This window comes from Astyanax mexicanus, chromosome 12 (assembly GCF_023375975.1).
Source record: "Astyanax mexicanus isolate ESR-SI-001 chromosome 12, AstMex3_surface, whole genome shotgun sequence".
NCBI classification, from domain to species: domain Eukaryota; kingdom Metazoa; phylum Chordata; class Actinopteri; order Characiformes; family Acestrorhamphidae; genus Astyanax; species Astyanax mexicanus.
In genome coordinates, this window is record NC_064419.1 from 35,952,130 (window position 1) to 35,976,678 (window position 24,549).

The 24,549-nt window shown below is 41.7% G+C and overlaps 1 protein-coding gene across 1 annotated transcript in view; it reads left to right on the top strand.

The window, feature by feature from the left end:
- The first annotated feature begins 20,065 nt into the window (after positions 1–20,065).
- The window catches only part of efna5b (ephrin-A5b), a 184,439-nt gene continuing 179,955 nt past the window's right edge, over positions 20,066–24,549 (top strand). The window contains exon 1 of the mRNA XM_007254052.4: positions 20,066–21,268. Coding sequence (XP_007254114.1) covers positions 21,144–21,268 — 125 coding nt within the window. The 5' untranslated portion in view covers positions 20,066–21,143. The remainder of the gene's footprint in view (positions 21,269–24,549) is intronic.

The following is a 24,549-nucleotide window of genomic DNA, read 5'->3' on the forward strand; positions in this document are numbered from 1 at the left end:
GACCAACAAGTGCTAAACACCTCTGGGAACTCTTTCCTTCAAGAGTGTTGGAAAACCATTTCAGGTGACTCTACCTCTTGAAGCTCATTGAGAGAATGCCAAGAGTGTGCAAAGCAGTAATCAGACTAATAGGTAGCTTTTTCACCTTTTTTTGTTAAGTACATAAATCTTCACGTGTTCCTTCATAGTTGTGATGCCTTCAGTGAGAATCTACAATGTAAATAGTCATAAAATAAAGAAAATACATCAAAAAAGAGAGGGTGTGCCCAAACTTTTGACCTGTACTGTATTACAATGTGTAATGGACCGGCCTACCTGCATTTCCTGATATGATGTCCTGGCTTTCACCCTGTACTTCAATGGTCAGGACTCCACAGGACCACCAGTTAGTATTAGTGTGAGTTGTGTTGGTTCGAGTAGATCAGTCGCAGCAGTGCTGCTGGAGTTTTTAAATAGTGTATTCACTCACTGTTCACTGAAATAGAGGATCAGTTTCAGGTTCAGTTTCAAACAAACTCTGGAGCTTCTTTATTTATCTTGAGAATGTGATCCAATCTCGATCCGTCCCGGCAATCAAATACAGTATACTAATTTTCTAGTGCAGTTCTAACTAATATATTTGCCAGATAATTACCATAGCTATGAACAAGTCAGGTATCTGCTGCTCCATGCTAAGCTCTTTCACACTGAACACCTAGCATGTGCAGCGTTTACTGCTCATGGCCCTGCAACTCTGTTTACTACACGGATGTCCCATTGTAACCACTGTGTTTGAAAGCGCAGCTGTAAATTTAGTGTTAAAGCAGCTTTGCACTGCAAATATATACACTCTGGTCTAGAATGCAGAGCCTTTTCAGACGGCTAAACCTTATATTTCTGTTGTGAAGAAATTGCAAGGCTTGCTGTGGTGCAGATTTCGAGGAGTTAACAGTTAAAGTTGGCCGTGTTCAGCGGAACAGTTTCACCAGACAACTGATCTATCCAGCTTACAAAACATGGAAAAATAGTCCTGGAAGACAAATTGGCATACGCTTCAAAGATGGCTGGTCTATGGAAAAACTCTTTATTATGTCTTATGGGCCTCATCACTGACCTTTTTTTTCCTTTCCAGCACAAAGAGTACAGCACAAAGAGAAGGAACAGCTGGCCAACACTCCTCTTCATCATCCTAGTCATCATCCTCATTCAGCTGAGAGGAGGTTCTGCTCAAAAATATGATCTGATTAGAGCATCCTGAGGATTTCCGCCATGTTCGCAAACCTGAGCTACCCAAAGTGTCTTTGTTGAGGCCTAACAAATAAAGCTTGATTCAGTTAGAAATGAGTTTAGCTGCATTCAGCGCTGTAATGAAATCTGAAACTCAATATGGCACAGAGTGGAGCAGGAAAAAGAGGGGAAGAGGCGGAAGTAAACAATGGAGTCGCTAACCTGCGATTATGAGCACTGCCTTTAGCTGATGAAGGTGGCGGCGGCTGGGAGCACGGAGAGAAAGTGCTTCTGGCAGAGAATCAGGAGACTGACTGTCCTGGAGAACAAACTGGGAAGGTGCCAAAAGTTTGTGTACTTTAGAAAACTGAATAAATGTTTACTACATTATTCATATTTTAGGTTTTCTCACTTGGGTCGTAGCCGTTTTGGCGAAGTTATTGTCATATCAAAACCTCATTTGCAAAATGGAAGATTAACCCACATGGCTTGGAGGCATCTAGGATGGACCATCACATACTGGAAACATGTTGAGCGGTCAGATTAATCAGTATTCTATAGCCTTTTTGGACGAAATGGAAGCTGTGCATTCCAGAACAAAGCAACATTTCATAAGCCAGGTTCTGTCATGGTATAAGGTTGGCTCAGTACAAATATGTCATGCAGCATTAATGCAGAAAAGTACACTGATCAACTGGAGCTGGGTGATAAATCAATTTTATCGATTCATTCGAATTTAGGACTCCCATAGTTTAGAGTGGCCCAAGTGACACAAGTCCTACCTGTAAGATGTGTTTGAAACCTGTTGCTTTTACACTAAAAGCAGCACAACAGATTTATTTGAATACTTTTCTGAAGTTGCCTGACCACAACTGTAAAGCACACACCAAAGAATCAATGGACAACAGGAGGAGTATGACACTAAAACCGCACATTGTCATTTTCACAGCTTAATAACCCTAGAATGCCTCAACACATCAGCACAAAGCAAATATTTGACTAGAAAGAAATCCTACGTACATAGCTATTAGTGCTGTGGAACATCCAGGTGCAGCAATGTTTTTTTTTCTTTCTTCCGTGGTGTCCTCTCATGAACTTCATTCTTGTTTAATGTTTTCCTTATAGTAGATTTCTCAACAAAAATGTTAGCATGTGCCAGAGATTTCTGTAAGTCTTTAGCTGACCCTCTAGGATTCTTCCTCACCTCATTGATCATTCTGAGCTGTGCTCTTGCAGTCATCTTTACAGGACGACGACCAAGTCTAGGGAATGTTAACATGTTGTGCTTAATAAAACCATGCAAACATATCATTTTTTTTTGTGTGGCATTAGTTTAGGCAGACTTGGCTATTGTGTTTGTCTATGGTTGTGACTTAAATGAAGATCAGGACATATTCCAGAAATCCAAGTAATCCCAAAGGGTTCACATATTTTTTCTTGCAACTGTATTGTGTTTTGTTCATTTTGAGAAGGTTTTGGCCTATAACATGCAGGACACTCTAATCCACAGATTTCACGTTATATATTACCATAAACTAAATCAAAACTAAAAACGAAGACATGAGGTTTGGTCATTTCAGAAAGGAAATACAATGGATATATTTACAGTATGTTGTAGAGCACACAATCCCTATTTCCTTATATATCACCATCACTGTAAATAAATTATCGGTCAGTTTTTTCCTACAATGCACAATTTCCAAGAAGCCACTGTGTCTGACTTAGTTTACATCAAAATGACAGAATTATGCAGAAAACGGCAGAAAATCCCATTTAACTGTAGGTTTAATATAAGTGTGGGAAGTAACTTCATTTGGGTAGACAGATACAAACATAGCCACTTAAGCGTCCAACAATAAATACCGCTTATATGTTTATTTATTTACATATTTCTATTAAGTTAGGATGTCATTAGCATTTAGCATACTGTCTGTTTACGCTTCTGCCGAGGTTCTGTCCATATTTCATGTAAAGCACCGCAGGGCAGAGGATTAATGCAGACTGGAGAGAGGGAAAAAATAGCTTTATAGGGAAGAATGACTGTTGCATACTATTAAAATATGATTTATATAATATGGTGGACGTCTTTTATTACATGAGCATAACAAAATAGATATTAGAAGATTTTATATTGGTAAAAATCAAGCTGCTCCCAAAGGTTATTAAAATGATATCATAGATCAGTGGTGTCAAATATTGAACAGGTGGCCCATTGAACAGAACTGGGCCAATAAAGGTTTTAAGATGGTCTAGAAAACATGTTTTCAACAGTGACTATTTGAATAAAACAAATCTACTCTTTCTAAACTGCATTGGTGACTAACATAGAGGCACAAACAGAAAGATAGTACAACTACACAGCAGAACCAATCAGAACTCTTTTTTAACTAAAGGTGAGACTATACCTTACTGTAACCCAATGGTCTCCAGAAATGTTAGCTAGCACCATTATAACACCGCATGAAACCTGAATCTTGCAATCCTGCAACACTGACTCTATGCACAGACATGTTTATTGGGACATTAAAATATTAGAAATTATATTATTGCTCAAGCTGTGTGTGTACAGTACTAGTACAAAAGTTTGGAAACACTTCCTCATTCAATGTTTTTTTTTATGGTAAATGAATACTAAAGTCTAAAATACTAAAAATACTACAGACTTTGAAGGAACACATAAGGAAACATGTAGTAACTTAAAATGTTAAACAAACCTAAATACTCTGTGAAGTATTTCTATTCTCTTTTCTGAGTGTCACGCCTGGCCCTGTTTCCTGTCTGTCCTCGTGCCTGTGTTGTCCCACGTGACCCGTGCCCCTGTGTTCTGCCTGTGATTTTCCATTACCTCATGTCTCATTTGTAGCTCCACCCCTTCCCCAGGTGTTTCCACTCCCAGTGTGTTTCCTGTTATGTTAAAAAGACTTCCTCTGTTACTTGTCCTCTGTCGGTCTTTGCACTGTCTCCCGTTGTCTGTCTCTCTGCGTTTTTCTGTCTCTCTCTGCGTTTTCTATATCTCTCTGTGTTTCATTAGTCATTGCCCTAGGTCCTTGTTTAGTGTTTATCTCTGTTTGTTTCGAGTTCCCTAGTTTACTCCATTACCCTGTTTAGTGTATTCATCCTCTGTCTAGTTTAGTTTCTTGTTTTATTTTCTTGTATATATCCCTAGTTTATTCCCTTGCCCTGTTTAAGTTCATCCTGTCTAGTTTTATAGCCTCTGTTTCTTGTTTTTCTTTGTTTCTTGTTTACTTGTTTATTTGTTTATATTTATTTAATAAATTCGCCATACCTGCACATACGTCCGCCTCCTCGTCTCTCTGCCTGGGTCAACCCTGACAAAAAGACCGACCAAATGGATGTAGCAGAATGGCACGCTGCTCGGAAGGCGGACCTGGAGTTTCTCCGCCTCCTCGCCGAGCAAATCCGAGGAGATGAACCGCTCCCAGCGCCTTTCCTCGGGTTGGAGCCCGTCAGCCCAGCTTCAGTGGCGCCCACCGAGACCCACAAGGGGATCCCGTGGACTGGCTCCAGGATGGCGATCCGCCATGCTCCATTCGGGACTCCGGCGTTGGAATCCCCGAGGCCCCAAGGACGCCGCAGGCCTCGGGGTAGACGTTTTAAGGGGTCCCGCCAGCCGGAGGAGGAGCCCGTTTCCGGGGAGGATTTTCTTGGGGGGGCGCTAGGGCTGTGTGCGGTCAGCCTCGATCCTCGCCCCGACGAGGACGGGGGTGGCATGGATGCAGGCTGTGAGGAGTCCTATTCCTGGGACTACTCCGATCTCCTCACACCTGCATCCAGTGAAGAGGAGTTTGAGGACTGCCCTCCTGCACCAGCCCGCCAGCCGCTACTTCCTCCTGCGGTAGCTGCCGATCCGCGCCCTGTGTCTTTCGCGGTGGCAGCCGAACTGCAGGCCGTGATTCCCGCGGTAGCAGCAGAACCGCGCTCCGAGACCCCCTGCGCGGCGAGCCAGCCGCGGTCAAAGACTTTCCCCGCGCCAGCTTTCACCGGCGAACCAGCGCTCCCCGCGCTACTCACACCTGACGCTGCACGAGAGAGTAGGACTCCAGTCCGGGTTTTCACTTCGACCGCAGCTTCGGGCTCCAGTGCTGCAGCGTCAGATCTCTTCTTGCCACGCCCCGTGAAGCACGCGTCTGAAACGCTGCACCCCTTGATACAAGCGGCGGCCGCGCCGCTCTCCGAGACTTTAGCGGCGGCCACGCCTCTCTCCCAGACTGCAGCGGCGGCAGCGCCGCTCTCCGCGATTTCAGCGGCGGCCGCGCCGCGCTCACAGACTGCAGCGGCGGCAGCGCTGCTCTCCGGGATTTCAGCGGCGGCCGCGCCGCTCTCCGAGATTTCAGCGGCGGCCGCGCCGCTCCCCGAGACTTCAGCGGCGGCCGCGCCGCGCTCACAGACTGCAGCGGCGGCAGCGCCGCTCTCCGAGATTTCAGCGGCGGCCGCGCCGCGCTCACAGACTGCAGCGGCGGCCGCGCCGCTCTCCCAAGCCCCAGCAGTCCCAGCTGCTCCAGCTCAAGCCCCAGCAGTCCCAGCTGCTCCAGCTCAAGCCCCAGCAGTCCCAGCTGCTCCAGCTCAAGCCCCAGCAGTCCCAGCTGCTCCAGCTCAAGCCCCAGCAGTCCCAGCTGCTCCAGCTCAAGCCCCAGCAGTCCCAGCTGCTCCAGCTCAAGCCCCAGCAGTCCCAGCTGCTCCAGCTCAAGCCCCAGCAGTCCCAGCTGCTCCAGCACCAGCAGTCCCAGCTGCTCCAGCACCAGCAGTCCCAGCTGCTCCAGCACCTGCCCAAGCACCTGCAGCTCCCAGAACTATGTTTGGGCCCAGGCCCCGTATTTCCAGGCCTGCTCCAAGGCCTCCTGACTTTGCCCCCAGTTATGTGCCCAGGCTGTCCCCACAGACTTTTGCCAGTCCTGGGCACCCACCTATGTTTTTGGTTCCCCTGTCTCTCCCTGTCCTGGTCCCTGTATCTGTGAGTGTTCCAGTTCCTGTCCCCGGTGGTTTCTCTGTTCCTGTCCCTGTTACTGTGTTTGTTTCCGTCCCCGTCAATGTTCTTGTCCCTGTTCCCATGTCCGGTCCCGTCCAGTCTCTGTCTCATGTCCAGTCTCCGTCACCTGTCCAGTTCCCCGTCCAGTCTCCGTCACCTGTCCGGTTCCCCGTCCAGTCTCCGTCACCTGTCCGGTTCCCCGTCCAGTCTCCGTCACCTGTCCAGTTCCCCGTCCAGTCTCCGTCACCTGTCCAGTTCCCCGTCCAGTCTCCGTTCCCCGTCCAGTCTCCGTCACCTGTCCAGTTCCCCGTCCAGTGTCCGTTCCCTGTCCAGTCTCTGTCCCCTGTCCTGTCTCCATCTCCTGTCCAGTTCCCTGTCCAGTCTCCCGTTCGGTCTCCTGTTTTCCCCGGCCTCTCCCTGCCGCCAGCCCCCGGGGTTTGTTTTTCCGCGCCTCGGGAGCTGCGCGTTTAGGGGGAGGTTTCTGTCACGCCTGGCCCTGTTTCCTGTCTGTCCTCATGCCTGTGTTGTCCCACGTGACCCGTGCCCCTGTGTTCTGCCTGTGATTTTCCATTACCTCATGTCTCATTTGTAGCTCCACCCCTTCCCCAGGTGTTTCCACTCCCAGTGTGTTTCCTGTTATGTTAAAAAGACTTCCTCTGTTACTTGTCCTCTGTCGGTCTTTGCACTGTCTCCCGTTGTCTGTCTCTCTGCGTTTTTCTGTCTCTCTCTGCGTTTTCTATATCTCTCTGTGTTTCATTAGTCATTGCCCTAGGTCCTTGTTTAGTGTTTATCTCTGTTTGTTTCGAGTTCCCTAGTTTACTCCATTACCCTGTTTAGTGTATTCATCCTCTGTCTAGTTTAGTTTCTTGTTTTATTTTCTTGTATATATCCCTAGTTTATTCCCTTGCCCTGTTTAAGTTCATCCTGTCTAGTTTTATAGCCTCTGTTTCTTGTTTTTCTTTGTTTCTTGTTTACTTGTTTATTTGTTTATATTTATTTAATAAATTCGCCATACCTGCACATACGTCCGCCTCCTCGTCTCTCTGCCTGGGTCAACCCTGACACTGAGGCTGGTAATTCTGAAGAACTTATCCTGTACAACAGAGGTGACTCCTGTCTATCCTTTTCTGGAGCGCTCCTGATGAGAGCCAGTTTCATCATAATGTTTTTGATGGTCTTTGTCACTTGGGGATATTTTCAATACATTTTCTGATTCACTGACCTTCTTATTTCTTAAAGTATTTTTGTCTTTACTTAGTTGAGTAATTCTTATTGTAATAAGTATTAGAACATTGCTTAGATAGGGCTATTCATTGTATACCTCTTCACAACTTTACAACTGATGATCTCAAACACATTAAGAGGACAAGAAATTTAAGTTATTAACTCTAGACAAGTTCAGCACAGCTGTTAACTGAAAGAACTGAGAAAATCCAGCCAAGATGTGCAAAACTGTCTAATCTAAGCAAGAGGTGCTACATTGAAGAATTTAACATTTTTGCTTACTAACAATTCCATATGTTTTCTTCACAGTTTGGATGACTTTAGTATTAATCCACAATGCAGATTTATTTTAATAATGACAAACCACTGAACTTACTGTCTGTCTAAACTTTTGACTGGTAGTGTATGTACATGAACGTCTGTGTTGCTCAGTAATTAGTCAGTAATCTGGCTCTTGGAAATTTCTCATTCATCAGTCAGTCACTGTTCCAGGAACATCAAACTTAAGCTATAAATGCTATTTACTGAAAATGTCTGCTATTAAACTATAAATAACTTTTTTTTAAATAAATTTAAACAGTGTCAGGTTTCTAATAAAAACTCATTTTGGCCTCATTCCTGGAAACTGGAATGTGTGTAAAGTGACCTGCTGCCTGAAATTCACAATTCACACCCATCCCATAGATGAATTTAAGATTAGTATTGACTCAATTAAGATCTATATTTGTAATAGAGATGTATAAATGCGAATAACCTTTTAAAGGTCTTAGGAAACGTTCACTTCATGTAAGGAATCTTTATCAATATAAAGGTTCTTCACATGCTCACAAATCGTTGAAGCACTATTATTTTTAGAAAGTGCACAAGCAGAGGAATGTATTGCTTTTTTTATAATAAATAAAGTGTCTTGCTTTTTTTATGCGTTTTATACAGCATATTTTATTAGTATTGGACATGCGCACCTTACTGAGGCTTACAAGCCTTAACAGCCTGGCTCCTTTTTAATATGTGTATTGACTGTGTATTTATTGGGAGGCATTTTGGACTTTTTCTATTGGTTCATTCATCATAAAATGTTCATCAAATAAAGATGGCAACTGTGTTAGTCATATGCTGTAGAAAATATACAAATTCAATAACTGAAAAGGACAGAACAGAAATCTCCATATTTGTGTCTGCCTATAATGGGTTCCAGACGGATGGGATTCATCACATATCCTACAGGTCAGTGCAGTGTTTTTTTAGTTTCCAATGGACATAGCAAACAGCATAAGGCTCTATCTATATACTATACTCTATTGTAAAACACACACATATATATATATATATATATGCATAGATTACAGAACTAATATAAATGGTTCCATTCTGATGCTCTCTTGACCAGAATGCCCAGCAACCACACACCATTGTCAAAACAGTGTCTACTTTCCTACCATGTACTACCTGAGGTTGTATGTTGTCACAACATCTTTGTGGAGTCCTGATACCATATGTTATTATGACTACATAGAGTTACATGCACAACATAAACATATAACAGACTACGCAGCAGAACCGACTGAATGTGCTTTTTGACTAGAGGTGAGAGTCAAAAAAAGGAGTCAAATTCAGAGGTATAACCAGTCAGAATCCTATTTTGGGGTTTTATTATGATGTAAGAAATTGTGTACATAAGCTTGCACACACAGTTTGTGCTCTAAACTAAGTGAAATTTACTTTACTTTATTTTACCTCACAGTCACTGTATTTTTTGCTGCTACCTTACTAAGATAGAACCCAACGCTCTCCAGAATTGTTAGCTTGCACCATTAAAACACTGCAAATCCTGATTCTTCCAATCTTTTAGTTCATAAACATGTTTATTATGTTATAAATTATATAATATCTTAGACAGAGTGTGTATGTTGAGCTGAAAGTCTCTGTTGGTCCTATTGGGTTTGACCAAAATTAAATTTATATGGGGTAAATTCTGAGGTGCCTCTCTCCTTAACATGAGTTTCCTACCTTTATACATTGTTAGAATGTTGTCCGATTATGCTGTCAGAACTGGTTGATCACCCTATAGCTGGCAATTAGTGATAATGTGTCCTGAAACTTACATCTTTCCCATGTCTTTTGTTTTTTTAATAAATTGATTTCAATATTTTTTATCTATTTCCTCTCAATTTAGCTAGGCCAACTGTCCATTCAGCTGCTACTCAGCAGTATACCCCCCCATCACTAGTGATGCTACAACACAAGAAGGGTGAAGACTAGCTCATGCCTCCTCCGATACATGTGAAGTCATCCACCGCGTCTTTTTAAACTGCTGCTGATGCAGCATTGGCAAGTAGCATCACAGTGCACTCAGAGGAAAACACAGCGACTTGGTTCTGATACAACAGCTCACAGACTCCTTTGGCTGATCGACATCACCCTAGGAGTGATGATGAAAAAGAGCCCCATCTACCCACCCAGAATAAGCAAGGCCACTTGTGCTCTCTCAGAGCTGATGGCCAGCTGTATGATCAGGATTCGAACCATTGATTTCCAGATCATAGTGGCAGCACTTTGGACCACTGCTGGACCACTCAGTCCCATGTCTGTGATACAGCTCTCACGCCACTCTCAAAATCAAGGCAACGCAAATGGAGGTGCATCCTATTCATCGGCACAATGGACAGTTTACCATCATGTCCTGTGTTTAATGACTCTGGCAGTCAGCAATAAGAGCAATACTATAGCTTGGTGTGGCTTCTTATGCTGGTCAACCAATACTGCCACCAGCAGCATGCCCAAAATCAAAGGTAACGTACCGTACATTGTACAGGTCAGATTTACTAAAGTTAAATCAGGTGTGCTTGAGCAGGAGAGCACAAAACTTTGCCAGATTTAAGCCCTCCAGAGCTACAACTGCCCACCCTTGGCATGTATGGTATGTTTTCTTCTGAATGACCAGCTCTTTAACTAGCTGCATCGTTAAAACAAAGACCAGCTAAGACCATCCAAAACCAGTTCTACCAGGAAGACTCTAGAGGCAAGTGTGCAATAATAGCAGCTTTAATTCCGATAGTATTAACTATGTGTTATATAACTAATAAGGTGAACCATGTCTTTTGCATATGCCCTGTTATTGGCCCAGGTCTGCAGCATCTGGACCCTTGTGGATCCGGCCGTATATAGGAGGCAGAGGTGAAGCCAACCCCCAGGCAGCCAATGAGACCAAACTAGATGCAGCGGAGAGGAATTAGAGGAAACGAAACAGCACCTGCAAGCAGAAAAGGGCGTGTAAGGACATTTTTGGAAGCTGGTGATTGGTTGAGAAACAAGTGATGAGCATTGGAGTTTCCTGCTAGAACTAGCACTGAAGCTTACAGCTGCCAGCAAAAGACTCATGTCTCACGTCTAGTGTCTGGTTTTATTAGCAGGGACATTTTTAACGTTGTGTCAACCTATACAATACCAAGCAAACAATGTTGTGGCCATCAAAACAATAGGCAGTGGTGGATGTCTTGTAGCCTGTGAAACAGATGATGTGTGTGAAGCAATATCCGCAGGGTCACTTTATGAGCTGTAAGCTTTTCATTCTCTGCCCTGTGACACTCCCGTTCATTAGCCGTTTACTCGAGACAATCAGCGAAGAGCAGCACAGAGGAGAAGTTGAGGAGAAGCGAGGCTCCGCTGGCGTTCTCTCACAGGCTCCCATTGTGTCTCGTCGTGCTGAAAGGCTTCTGGCGGGACCGCGGCGGCCGTGCACGCTCGTGTTTGTGTTCACCGTGTCTCTGAGTGCCACAGAGCCATGTGCCGAGAGTGCCACCCAGATCCTCGCGCACAATGAGTGCATTGTCTGAGCGAAGGCGGCGGCATTACAGCACGGCCTGTGATTTGTATACAAATGAGCGGCAGCAGATCTGACTTTAGGGCAGCGGCACTGTCCCAGCGCTGGCACTCCGAGTTAAGAGGCTCCACTGCGGCAGCGGGGAATGGATCAGGCAGGGTTTTTGAACAGTGGCCATTGTTCTTATTTTCCCTCTTTTGTTTCCTTCTCTTTCTTTGCCAGTTCTTGTTTTTGGAAGTCAGAAGCTTGAAGTCTTGAGGTAGGTGAAATCTGATACCTGCTTTCTGCTATCTGTCTGTGAACAGGGCAGTATATACAGTATGAACCCCTGCACAAGTCCATTCCTTACTTTAGCATACATCCTTATGCAGTTTAAGAAGACTGTCACAAATGGTATTTGAGTAATTTGAGTTACTTATAAAGCACAATTCAATAATATGCCTAATACGTGCTTAAAAGTCAGTATAAAGCCCTATCCGGATAGGATTAGTTTCTCAGAGGGACGTCTGTGAAAAAATATTTCACACTTCTACTCAGTGATATAACTTTTGCATCTAAACTGCAATTGAAAAAAACAGGAGGACCAGTGAGTTTTTGCCTTTCTCGGTCACATGACATTTCGTTCAGTAGCTCCTCCATTTCCACTCACTGTTGTGTTTATGTGGATCTCCATGGAAATGGGCGCCAAAAGTATAATTACGGTGCGTGACAGTGGACAAATAGCTATTTTATTAAACACAAGGTGACCAAACTCAGAGATGTCCATCCAGACGGGATTAAAATAACTAGAGTTCAGTGAAAAACAGTACGGAATTCAGCCTGTAATTTTCTCAGAGGATGTCTAAGAAAAACATGTACATGTTCAGTCCGGACGGGAAAAAAATCACAGAGGACACCCACAAAATAGAAAATTACCCCAGGTTTCCCTAAGAAACGAATCCCATCCGGATAGGGCTCAAGTAGTATCATCAAGTAGTATCATGTCCCAGGACTTCCATGTTCTATAGAAGCTAAAGTATACTGCGCTGGACTGTGGTACATGCATCTGAGGACTCCTGCATTAAATACTGTTGATTTGACTTCTGCCAGAGAGTCGCTTGTCTATTGACCTGGACATTTATAGCCAGATGCTGCCGGTCACGATCATTACCACCTGTACCAACACTGTGCTGTCCACTGTGCTGTGGACATGCCCAAGCCATGCCCAGAATTAGGTAATCTTGCCTTATTGTCAGTAAATACTGTACATATATAGCATTCTGTGGAAGCAGGCCAGGGAGAAGGCTGAGGAACATGCTCAGGTATCAGATTAAAAAGGAGTCTGAAGTAACAGGCTTAGAATATGTCCAAGAAACAAGCTGGAGAAGCAAACTAAAGAGAAAACTGAGATGCAGTTTGGGAAGCAGGTTGAGGATAATTGTTGAGGTAGCAGGCTTAAGAGTATGCTAAGGGAGAGGGATGAAGAACATGCAGAGGAAAAGGTGGAGAAGAACAATGAAGGAAAGGGACGAAGAGCAGGCTGAAGAGCATAATGAGAAGAAGGTTCAGAAGAAGGTTGAAGGAGCAGACTGACACTGTGCTGTCCACTGTGGATGGTAGCAACACCTTCTGTGATTTATTCCACAAGACTTAAATGACACACTAAATCGAGGAATGTTAATTCCCCACACAATTTCGGAAACAGAATCAAATGTCCAATTTATCTGGCAAGTAATACCAGGCCTCATACAAACTCTAATAATTTACATCACCTAGCCATGAGCAAGAAGGCCAGTGTTCAGCCTTCCTCACTAGATAACATATCACAACTTATACTATTCGGCATGTTGTCAGTGAATAAGTGCTGTATATGGTTGCTGTCAAGCAAAAACCTTTTAACTCAATTTGGGCCATTGTTTACTTTATGATGTTAATATTTTGTCATGTCATGAATAATTGTCATGATGAATAATGTATTTTTATGACTACAAAATAAAATTTGTTTGCATTGACAACCAGTTTTCTATCTGTGATTAAAGGGAATGGCTGGGATAAAGTAGCACAAATAAGATTACTTCAGTTTTTTTCACAGCTGTGTGAACACAGAAATGTGATCTTTTCAAATCAGATTTAAGATACATTCATATACTTTTATAGACTGGATACATGTCTGACATAAGACCATGATACCATAATAAAAACAGTCAGTTATATGATTGATCCTGTTTTATTTTTATTTTTGTAAGTTAGCATACAACATTTAATACTTAAAAAGAACAAATGATCAAGCTTAAAATATAAATGTTGTTTAAAATTTGCATATGTTTCCTCTCAAACAGTTTTCAGTGCTTCTTGCTGAATTTGCTGGCTGCGTCCTGGAGATCTTTAAGGGCTGAGCTTGACTTCCAAAAAGATATCACTAAAAAAAATTGCAAAAAGTCTTTCCGTGTGGTTTCCAAGATTCTCTGCAAGCATTTTATTGCCATTACGAATTCAGCAGTGCTGTCTTTTCTTTTGTTGTTTCTCTCGCTTTCCCAGTTCCAATCAATCCAAATAATTTTGTCTCCGGAATGGGGTTCGGCTTCGTCTGTTTCTTGACAGCTCTCCCCTCAAAAGCAAATCATATGGCATAAAAAGTAATCAAGCTATCCGCTATGATTGTGTGCCCCTGGGTTAAAGGCGAATAGAGAGAATATCATGTTTTGGCGGTGGAAGAAGATGGAGGCGGCATGGGGTCTGTTTATAGTTCAGCAGGAATGCTCTGCCACTGTGGTTGGGAAGAGGCTGTAAAGCGTGAGTGGGATGACCTCAACACCCATCCCCCCTTGGCTCCTGCTGACCAGTGAGTAGGAGGTTTCTAGGCAGTGTAGGCTGAAGAGCTGACGGAACAGCAGATTGAAGGAGCTTTCTGTAGGAGCAGACCAGGGAGAAGGCTGAGAAACATACTCTGGTACCATGTTGAAGAACAGTCTATAGTAGTTGGCTCAGGAGATGGCCAAGCGGAAGACTGGAGTAGCAGACTAAAGAGCAAATTGGGGTGCAGGTTGGGAAGAGGGTTGAGGAGGGAGTTGAGGGAGCAGGCTGAACAGCATGCTGAGGAGAAGGCAGAGAAGAACATTGAGGGAGCAGATTGAGGAGAATATTGAAGAGAAGGTTCAGAAGAAGATTGAAGGATTGAAGCATGTTGGAAGGCAAGATGAAAAGAAGGTCAAGGCAGCAAGCAGGGGAAAAGGTTTAAGAAGCAGCCCAAGAAAAAGCTTGAGGAGGAAGAAAGATGGAGGAACAGGTTTAAGACCAAACTGAGAAAAAGGTTGAAGGAACATGTTGAGAAGGAGGTTCAGAAGATGGTTGAAGAAGCAGACTAAAGACCGACCTAAAGGGCATGTTGGAAGGCAAGATGAAAGGAAGGTTAAGGGAACAGGCTGGTGAGAAGGTTTAAGAAGCGACCAAGAAAAAGCTTAGGGAGGACAAAAGTTGAAGGAACAGGTTCAAGACCAAACTGAGAAATAGGTTGAGGGAACAGACTAAGGACCAACCTAAAGGGCATGTTTGGAGGAAAGATGAAAGGAAGGTTAAGGAAGCAAGCTGGCGAGAAGGTCTAAGAAGCAACCCAAGAAAAAGCTTGAGGAGGAAGAAAGATGGAGGAACAGGTTCAAGACCAAACTGAGAAAATGGTTGAAGGAACATGTTGAGAAGAAGGTTCAGAAGAAGGTTGAAGGATCAGACTAAGGACCAACCTAAAGGGCAATTTGAGAGGCAAGATGAAAGAAAGATCATGGGAACAAGCAGGGGAGAAGGTTTAAGAAGCAGCCCAAGAAAAAGCTTGAGGAGGAAGAAATATGGAGGATCAGGTTTAAGACCAAACTGAGAAAAAGGTTGAGGAAGCAGACTAAGGACCAACCTAAAGGGCATGTTCGGAGTAAAGATGAAAGGAAGGTTAAGGAAGCAAGCTGGCGAGAAGGTCTAAGAAGCAGCCCAAGAAAAAGCTTGAGGAAAAAATATGGAGGATCAGATTCAAGACCAAACTGAGGAGAATGTTGAAAGAGCAGACTAAGGACCAACTTAAAGGACATGTTGGAAAGCAAATTAAAGAAGGTTAAGGCAGCAAGAAGGAGAAAGTGTTTAAGAAACAGTCCAAGTAAAAGGTTGAGAAGGAATAAAGATGGAGCATCAGGTTAAAGACTAAACTTAGGAGCATGTTGAGGGAGCAGGTTGAGAATGAGGTTCAGAAGAAGATTGAAGGAACAGACTAAGGACCGACCTAAAGGTCATGTTGGAAGACAAGATGAAAGGCAGGTTAAGGGAACAAGATACAAGAATCACCAGGGGAAGCATTTGCTTGCAGACCAAGCTGAAAATCCAAAAGCCAAACCAAACCAGGTAGATGAAGGTGAAAGCACCTTAAGAACCAGACTGAGGGGTAGGGATTGGGAAGCAGGTTGAGATTAGGTTGAGGAGAAAGATCTGGTTGAGGGAACAGATTGAGGAGAAGACTGAAGGCCAGGTTGGCAAGCAAACTGAGAATAAGTTTAAAGGATCAAAATGAAGCAAGTTTAGGAAGAAGGCTAAGGGGAAGGTGGGGAGGAACATTGTTTCTTGCAGGAGCAGGTAGGTTGAAGCAGCAGGTTGAGAAGTAAGCTCCAGAGCATGCCGGAGAACATGCTGATGGAGCAAAATGAAGGAGCAGGTCGTAGAGCTGCAATAAAAGGAACTGGGGAGCTCAGAGGCCAGGCACCATGCAGAGAGGCACATGCTCTACAAACATGAGATCAATGCAGGCCATAAAAAAACAGGTGGTATTTTAAGGTCTTGAATATACTGAAGTTTGACATTGTGGTGGTGGGGTTCAAATGTTGAGGTTCTTCAGTCCCACATTTGGATGTATTTTCCTGCATTTTAACCTTTTTTTATTGACTAGTTGAGTTCCAATATGGAATATTTTTTAAAAGAATCACCATATTTTTTGTAATTCCTAAGTGGATTAATTTGTGGCTTCCCAAATTATTCTGCCACTTGTTTTCAATTGGCCCTGTTTTTTCTAATCAAACTTTGATATTTTTTATCAATTATTTGGAGTTCTTCTATTGTCTAATCATTGCACCAAACGAAAACAGCACTTATATTTACCCTCCTTTGTTTGGATTCTCTAAATCATAAGTGGACTTTATCTGTTTACATCTTTTAATTACTTGACAACTTGCAGCTAAGTGCAGTGTAAACAGTGGGAATGGAGGCAGGCTGGAGCTCACTGCCTTCCAGCAGTTCGCTCTTCACAACTTGGTTTGAGCCAGCAAACCACTGAGGAGTGCGCTTGTTCCTCTCTCAGCCGTGGTAGTGTGGTTGCCAAGTCCAGCAGAAAGAATCTCATGAGAAAAGTTTGCTTAGCACACCCTCCAGAAATGAGCCACCCGTGAATGTTACTTAAGTATACTCTGTATCACTCACTTGAAAAAACATTTTAAATTCATAATTGACAATGTAGATAATAATAATGTGCCAACCTTTCTTGCCTCTTCTCTGGGTGCCTGTTTGTGTGTGTTTGTCCTTGGGGAGCCAGCTATTCAACAGCAGTATCAATACATTTATAAACTGAAATATTTTCATTTTTTTTACTGTGTGCAATCAAATAATTAAATACTTTAGGCTAAATACACACAGCTTGTTTAGTCCCTGTAGAGAATTACTGTCAGTAGAGTAGGACTCTTTTGAGCAGGCAAGCATCAATCAGCTATTCTCATCAGCTACGTGGGCTGTGTCTCTCTATAACTTCGTATTAACTGGTCTGTACAATGTTAGACATGAGTTTGGTGAGTTGCTTTACCAGGTGTTGTGATAAATTCTAGCTCTCTGTCAGAATCTAACTCCCCTTCGCGGACATTTTTATTTTTAAATAATGCTTAATCTACAGTTACAGTAGATACAGGTGTAAGCGCTTGTCCATACTGCTATGCGATTCACCTGCACATCATGGGGAGTCAGATTTCGGCACAACACCACTTCTTTTTTCTTCTAGTTTGTTTAAAGACTACCTCAACTTCCTGTAATTGGTACAAAAGTTTGAAACCATCTAGAAAAGTAAAGTGCTTTCGCACTGCAGGTGAACGAACTGGACCATGATTCGGTAGATCTGGAAGGAATTTAGCTACTTTAAGTTGCACTTTAGTCCAAATTCACACAGCTTGTCTAGTACCTGTAGAGATGTACTGCCAATAGAATAGGACTTTTAAGCAGGCAAGCATTCTGTCCTCATCAGCTACGTTGGCTAAATCTCTCTATAACTTCATATTAACTGGTTTGTAGAATGTTAGATATGAGTTTGATGAGTTGCCTTAGCAGGTGTTGTGACAAAGTCAAGCTCTCTGTCAGAATCTAATTCCCCTTCGCGGACATTTTTATCACAACAAGGGAACAGATTTCGGCACAACACCACTTCTTTTTTCTTCTAGTTTGTTTAAAGACTACCTCAATTTCCTGTAATTGGTACAAAGTAATTGTAAAAGTCTGAACCATCTAAAAAAGTGCTTTCGCACTGCAGGTGAACAAACTGGACCATGGCTCAGCAGATCTGGAAGGAATTTAGCTACTTTAAGTTTAAAGTTGGCTTAATCTCTTTATAACTTCATATTAACTGGTTTGTAGAATGTAAGACATGAGTTTGTTAAGTTGCTTTACCTGGTGTTGTGACAAATTCAAGCTCTCTGTCAAATCTTACTCCCCTTCGCGGACATTTTTGTTCATAAATATCGCTTAATCTACAGTTACAGTAGATACAGGTGTAAGCTACTTGAAGTTGCACTTTAGTCTAAATTCACACAGCTTGTCTAGTCCCTTTTTCGGGCAAGTAAGCATCATAAAGAGCAATATAAAGAAGCAGTGAACAGTGGAGGAGTGGAACTCTGTTCTCTGGAATGATGGTGCTCCATCCAATGCCTTTTGGATAAGGTGTGAATTAAGGAACTTAAAAAGGAACAAAAAGTTTTAATACCACTGATATCAAAAGAAACAATGAATTGGCAGGTTTTCCCATACTTCTGTCCATTTAATGTAGTCTTACCTGTGACTGCATTCTCAAACGCACCAGATTTGGTTGAGAAACCATGGATATGGCAACCCTGCACTTCCAGTAGTGAAGTACTGAGGGGCTGTGAAGTTCAAGGTGGGCTTTGGCTGATTGATGCTGCTCATCATACGCTGCTGTGCTTCACCTCCGCTGTGGGGCGCCGAGGAGCTCCTCCCCTCAGCTCCACCTCCTCAGCTCCACCTCCTCAGCACCACGCAACAAGTGCAGACACCAGCAGCTCCACAGCGCATCACCGGCAGATGCTCACTGCTGTAGACTGAGAGAGGATCGTCCCAGTATTACAGAGTGGAGACCACACACACACACTGGAGGAGAGTCCTCCATACAGTCCAATTAATGCTGCATTAAACCTGCTTATAAGAATAAGCAGAAGCCCACTTGGGGGACTGTATTTACGAAGGAGGGGAAAATTATTGAAAATAATGTTGGGCTTAAGCTCATATGGGAAATAATGCTCCACTACTGACGTTGTATGTGAATCCAGATGTTGATTACAGTCAACTAACCATAAATATTAGCTTGAGAAATACATGCCATAGTATGCATGGTGTTTATATAAATAGAATATAAATTAATAAGCATTTATATTGTAATATAATTAACAACAAAATAATAAAAATGATGAGTCTAATATAATGGATCTCTCCTTCACTCTATCTATTAAACACTTACCTGTATAAATTAAGGGAAGATGATTCCAGATGCTGATGACTAACCAATCAACTGACCGTTCTCCATTCTCCCGCAGTTTGGGGAAGAAGATTCAAAGTCAGACGTTGGTGAACTGACCAGGCAACTAACTATAAAAAATATATAAATACATCACATATTGTGTATGGTCTTTATCTAAAACGAATAAAAATATATAGCAGGCTTTACATACTTGTTGTAAAAAATATAGATTATATATTAATTGGTAATACCAATATATAATATAATTACAGGAATTATTAGGCTTAAAATGATTCTAGTCTAATATACTGTATATATGACTATATGTATATGACTACTATCTACTACTACTATATTGCCACTATCCAACAGTTAGACTAAATTAATTAATTGAATTATGTCAAGTTTAGAGGCAAAGCGCCATATTGTTAAGCCACGCCCATTTCAACAAATGGCGGTTTGGGGAAGATGATTCCAGGCCTTTATTAACCGAATTATGTCAAGGATGGAGATTACTAACCAATCACATATTAGCTAGAGAAATATATGAAACACTGTGCATATTTTTTATATATATAAATAGAACATAGAAATAGAAATATCTATATCAGACTAGAGTTTGTATGTATATTCAAATAATAATAATAAAAAAAACTAAAATGATCTGTTTAATACTCTTTCTCTCTGTTGTCTTGCTTCGCACAATTAGGCTAACTTTTCTAATTGAATTACGTCAAGGTAAGAGGCGGAGTTTCACAGCGTTCAGCCACGCCCATATCAATAACAATAATTGTTGAAGTATTGGGGAAGATGATTCCAGACGTTGATGACTAACCAATCACATATTAGCTTAAGGAAATACATGAAACATCTGGCATGGTTTGTACGGTTTATATGGTTTATTTATGTGTCTAATATGCAACGTTTTCTCTCCCTCTCCCTCTCTCTCTCTCTCTTTCTCTTTCTCTGTCTTGTCTCGCACAGTTAGGCTACCTTTATTAATTGAATTATGTCAAGGTTAGAGGCGGAGCTTCACAACGCTAAGCCACGCCCGTTTTCAAAAATAGACCAATAGCGCTCCTCTGTATCCGCCCTGCAGCCGAATCCACGCTCGCAGTTTCAGTCGGCGGCTACCATTGGTTTTACCTTGTGCCAGACAGAGTCCGAAAAAAAAGAAAAGAAAAACAAAAAAAAACAGAAACACTGCATGGAAGAAGAAGGAGAGCTGCGCGCTTTCTTGGGCTCATCCCTCCCTCGTTATTTAGCAGTGGAATGAATGGTGGCACTGGTTTCTGTGGCTGTGTTTGTCTTCTGCCGTCAGTCCGCAGCCTTGCTCATGTTCTCCCGCAGGCGAAGCGACTCCTCCCCGCCGCCTCATCCGTGACACTTCAGCAGCAGCAGCAGCGGGAGCCGCGCTGAGGAAGGAAGGAGACGAGCCTGCGCTCCGGTGGCTGGAAGCTCCGTGGAGACACACGCCGCGCCGGCTGAAACCAGCGAGAAAAAGTTGAGGAAAACGCAGAAGGACAGAGGAGCCGGACGGAGCTGTTCATTCTTCTCCTCCACACAGTTTTTGGACTAACCTGGCTGGGGTCGCCTGCGCTGAAACGGCGGACAGACCCTCAGAGAGACGCCGCGAACAGGAACGGAGCTCCGGCTGGTTTGGCTGCTCGAACTGAACCATGCTTTTTTAGCTAAATCAAATATTTTTTTATTTTTCTAAGCGTTTAAGCTAGAAAAACTGCTGTTTTGGAGCTGTCTGCCTGTGTGTTTGTTTGTTTGTGAAAGAGGGGGAAATATATAATATGTGTGTGGAGGTCCAGTGAAGAAGTTCCAGCCCAGGAGAAACCTCCTTTTTTGAATTTTATGAATTTTACCAGTTTTATGAACACTGCCCTCTCGAAAGCCCTCTCAGCCTTGGGCTTCTCTTTCTTGTTTTAGAGGCTGTTTTACAGGCGAAAAATAAGCTCCCACACGTCTTTTCCCTACACCATTTCTCCCAGCTGCTTGTACGTATGTGTATGTTTCTGAGACGAGCTCAAGCGCTTGCTGAGGACGGTGTAGCCCAATGAGAGTGAACTGACGGCGGGCGAGAGTGAAGCTAAGCAGCCGCTGATTTCTAGTTCTGCCTCCACGGCCCACAGGACACGAGAGAGCCGCAACTTTCCGCCGTAGTGATGCTGCAGGTGGAAATGATCATATTCGTCTGCCTGATCCTTTGGATGTGTGTATTTAGCCAAGAGCCGAGCTCCAAGGTGATGGCCGACCGATACGCCGTCTACTGGAACCGGACCAACCCCAGGTAAGGATCCTACGGAGGGCTCGACCCGGCCGGGTGTTCTGTTGGGTTATGCCACCCTTCCATATGTGGTTCTTACTGGCACTGGGCATGCGCTGCCTACATATTATTGTTTTTTGCATATTTTTTATTATGTTTTTTTTGTGCTGGGTGCGTTAAACAACTTGAACAGTGACAGTATTTTTTCAATCATTATTTGAGTTTTGCAAAAGTGTAAATGGCAATTCATAATAAATAAGACAATAAGTAATAAAAATATAAAATCACCTTTATATTCCCTTAATACTACCTTAATATAAATATATACATTTTGGAAAAAAATTAAGAGACCACTTCAGTTTCTGAATCAGTTTCTCAGATTTTGCTATTTATAGTTATATTAATTAATTATAGGAGCATTAATTGCAGAAATTTAGAAATAGCTGAAATAAAAAAGATGCAGAGCTTTTAGACCTCAAATAATGCAAAGAAAACAAGTTCATATACATAAAGTTTTAAGAGTTTAGAAATCAATATTTGGTTGGATTAACTCTGGTTTTCATGCATCTTGGCTTGTTCTCCTTCACCAGTCTTACACACTGCTTTTGGATAACGTTATGCCTCTCCTGATGAAACAAATCAATCAGTTCAGTATACAACTTTCTCTTTATTATATTCCAGCGGTTTTAAATGTGGTAAATCAAAGAAACTAATCATTTTTAAGTGGTCTCTTATATATATATATATATATATATATATATATATATATATATATATATATATATTATCCAGCCTAAATTTCGGTGTCAGCAAGATCTAGTATTTAGCTTTTCTCGGATTTATAATTACACACACACTAGGTAGGGTAGCACGGTTTGTAAAGGTAGCACAACTCTTCAGAACGCACCTTTGGTTAGTCAACCAGCTACAGGGCGCTGATACTCTAATACTGCACCACAAACTTTTAGCTACTAAACTAAAAACAGGCGTTTTATGCGGTGGAAAGAGATGCAGTTTGGACGCATTGGAGTTTGATATCTCGGCTCTTAGCACTGCGGACAGAGTGCAGACTTTCTAGTGCGCTTAAAACGCTTAAAAAAGCGTTGAGCAGAACTATCGATTATTAAATGGTGCTTATATATCAGGGTTTTAGTTCTACCTTAAAAAATCTACACCTGTAGCTCCCGCGCATTAATCCATCATCAGCTCTGAATGTGGTCAAATACGAGACTAGCTACCAACACACGATTAATCAACATAGGGTATCCGTCAGTTCTCATTATATATATACTCATATTATACAATTCATTAATATAGTAATTCCTCATTGAAAAAATACAGTAAAGTCAATAAAGAAAAATATCAGTCTAATATAAATAAGACAGAAGGTTAAAGGTTAAGCACACGGCTGTCTGGTGTCACAGTTAGTCGAAGCACAGTCAAATACAGTCAAATACATCCGCGTTAAAGTTCGCCTGAACATGAAAATCTAACTAAGGGTAACTTATATTGTGATATATTGTTTTAATAATGTGCTTAGCTCTTATGTTTTGATATTATACATCAAGTAATTGTTTGTATTTAGAATATTTATTGAAGTATTTGTAAAGTATTAATGTGTAAAGAATTTAACCAGTGTTCTTAACCTCAAAACAGATACGCTATGTAAATAAATTGTATTTGTTTTTGGCAGTAGACTATATATGCTTGTATATATTGTAATAAAACAGGCATATATACATTGTTATATAACTAGTATATTTCATTTTTGATAAATTTATTTTCTGTTTAGTGTAGCATAATATATATTCCCCCAACAAATATGGCCATATTTTGGATTAGAGCTAAGTAGAAAAATTCCAGTTGTTTATATATATAGATGTATCCATAAAGTATTAAAGTATTTAAAAATAACTGATTTTTAATCTTTTAGCTAGCTTAAATATATATATATATATATATATATATATATACACACTGTAAGACACATAAAGTAATAAACAGGCATATACATATATATATATATATATATATATATATATATATATATATATATATATAGATAGATAGCCATATGCGTAATATATATCAGATTAGATAAACATATGCCCTGTCTACTGTAGGATAATATATATTCCCTCACTGCCCTTGTGTATCTTTGGATTAGAGGCTTGCCAAGCAGCAGCCTCTTAGTTTGAAGTTAAGAATTATTTAATACTTTAACAACGCTTACTATACACTCTCCTGGGCGTTGTGTTGTGTCCTGTGTTGTGTCTAGGCCCTATAACTGCCTGAAATTCTGAAAATTACTACTTTCCCAAGTTTTACTGCTTGGAATCGCTCTCCTAGAAACTTTCCACCTGTCACTATTATTATGAACATTTCATCCGAGTGGAAAAGTGCTTTCAATTGACTTGTAGAACTCGTAAAACTTCCGTAGTGCTGTATCAGCATGTCCATTGAATAAAAGTGCAAGCTGCTAGAAATTTAGAAAGTTATGAAGTTAGAAATCCATTTTAATTAATAAACACAGCTGCGCACATTTCGGTCTACTGTATGATTATTCAGCCTGCAGCTATAGTGTGTAGGAGTGATCGGCGAGTGTGCAGTGGCACAAGCATGCATATGAACTGTGGCCTTGGAGAAGTGTATGTACTTGAATATAGTTAAAATTAGAGCATACTGGCTTGATTTGCTGTTTATATTATGAATAGAATATTTTGGTAAATTTGGTGAGAGTGGGAGTAACAGAAAACTGTAAACTTTACTTGTTACTCAGCGGTATTTAGATAAAGACAGTAATTGAAAAAGAGAAACAGAGAACTGAATGTAGAGTTGTAAGTTTTGTTGTTAAATCTTTAAGTAGGTCTACCTAAAAGTATTTATTATGGCTTTTATGTATTTTTTAGCTTTTTTAAAAAATTAAAAAGTTTTTTTTTTGCATTCAAGGTCAACTTTTAGCTATGAAAGGTTATATTTAAAAAGAATACACAAAAAAAGAAGCAAATTCAGAAATAAAATATGTTTTTTTTTAAGTTACTTTTAACATTACTTTACAATTTTTTTAGCTCTGTAATGTGTGTCTAGAATTATGTGTTCCGTGCCCCGAGCAGTGTGCGAAGAGTGTGTAGTGCTTTGCATGAGTGTGTGCGCAGAGACACACTCTCAACATGCCTTGAGTTTGGTGGTCAGAATGTTTCCCGTGCTTGGAGAGCCGTGTTTATTTATGCGCCACTCTGTTCAAACAGAGTAACGCAAAGTCAGGTTTAATCTGATATGTTATGCTGATAGACACACTTTCATAA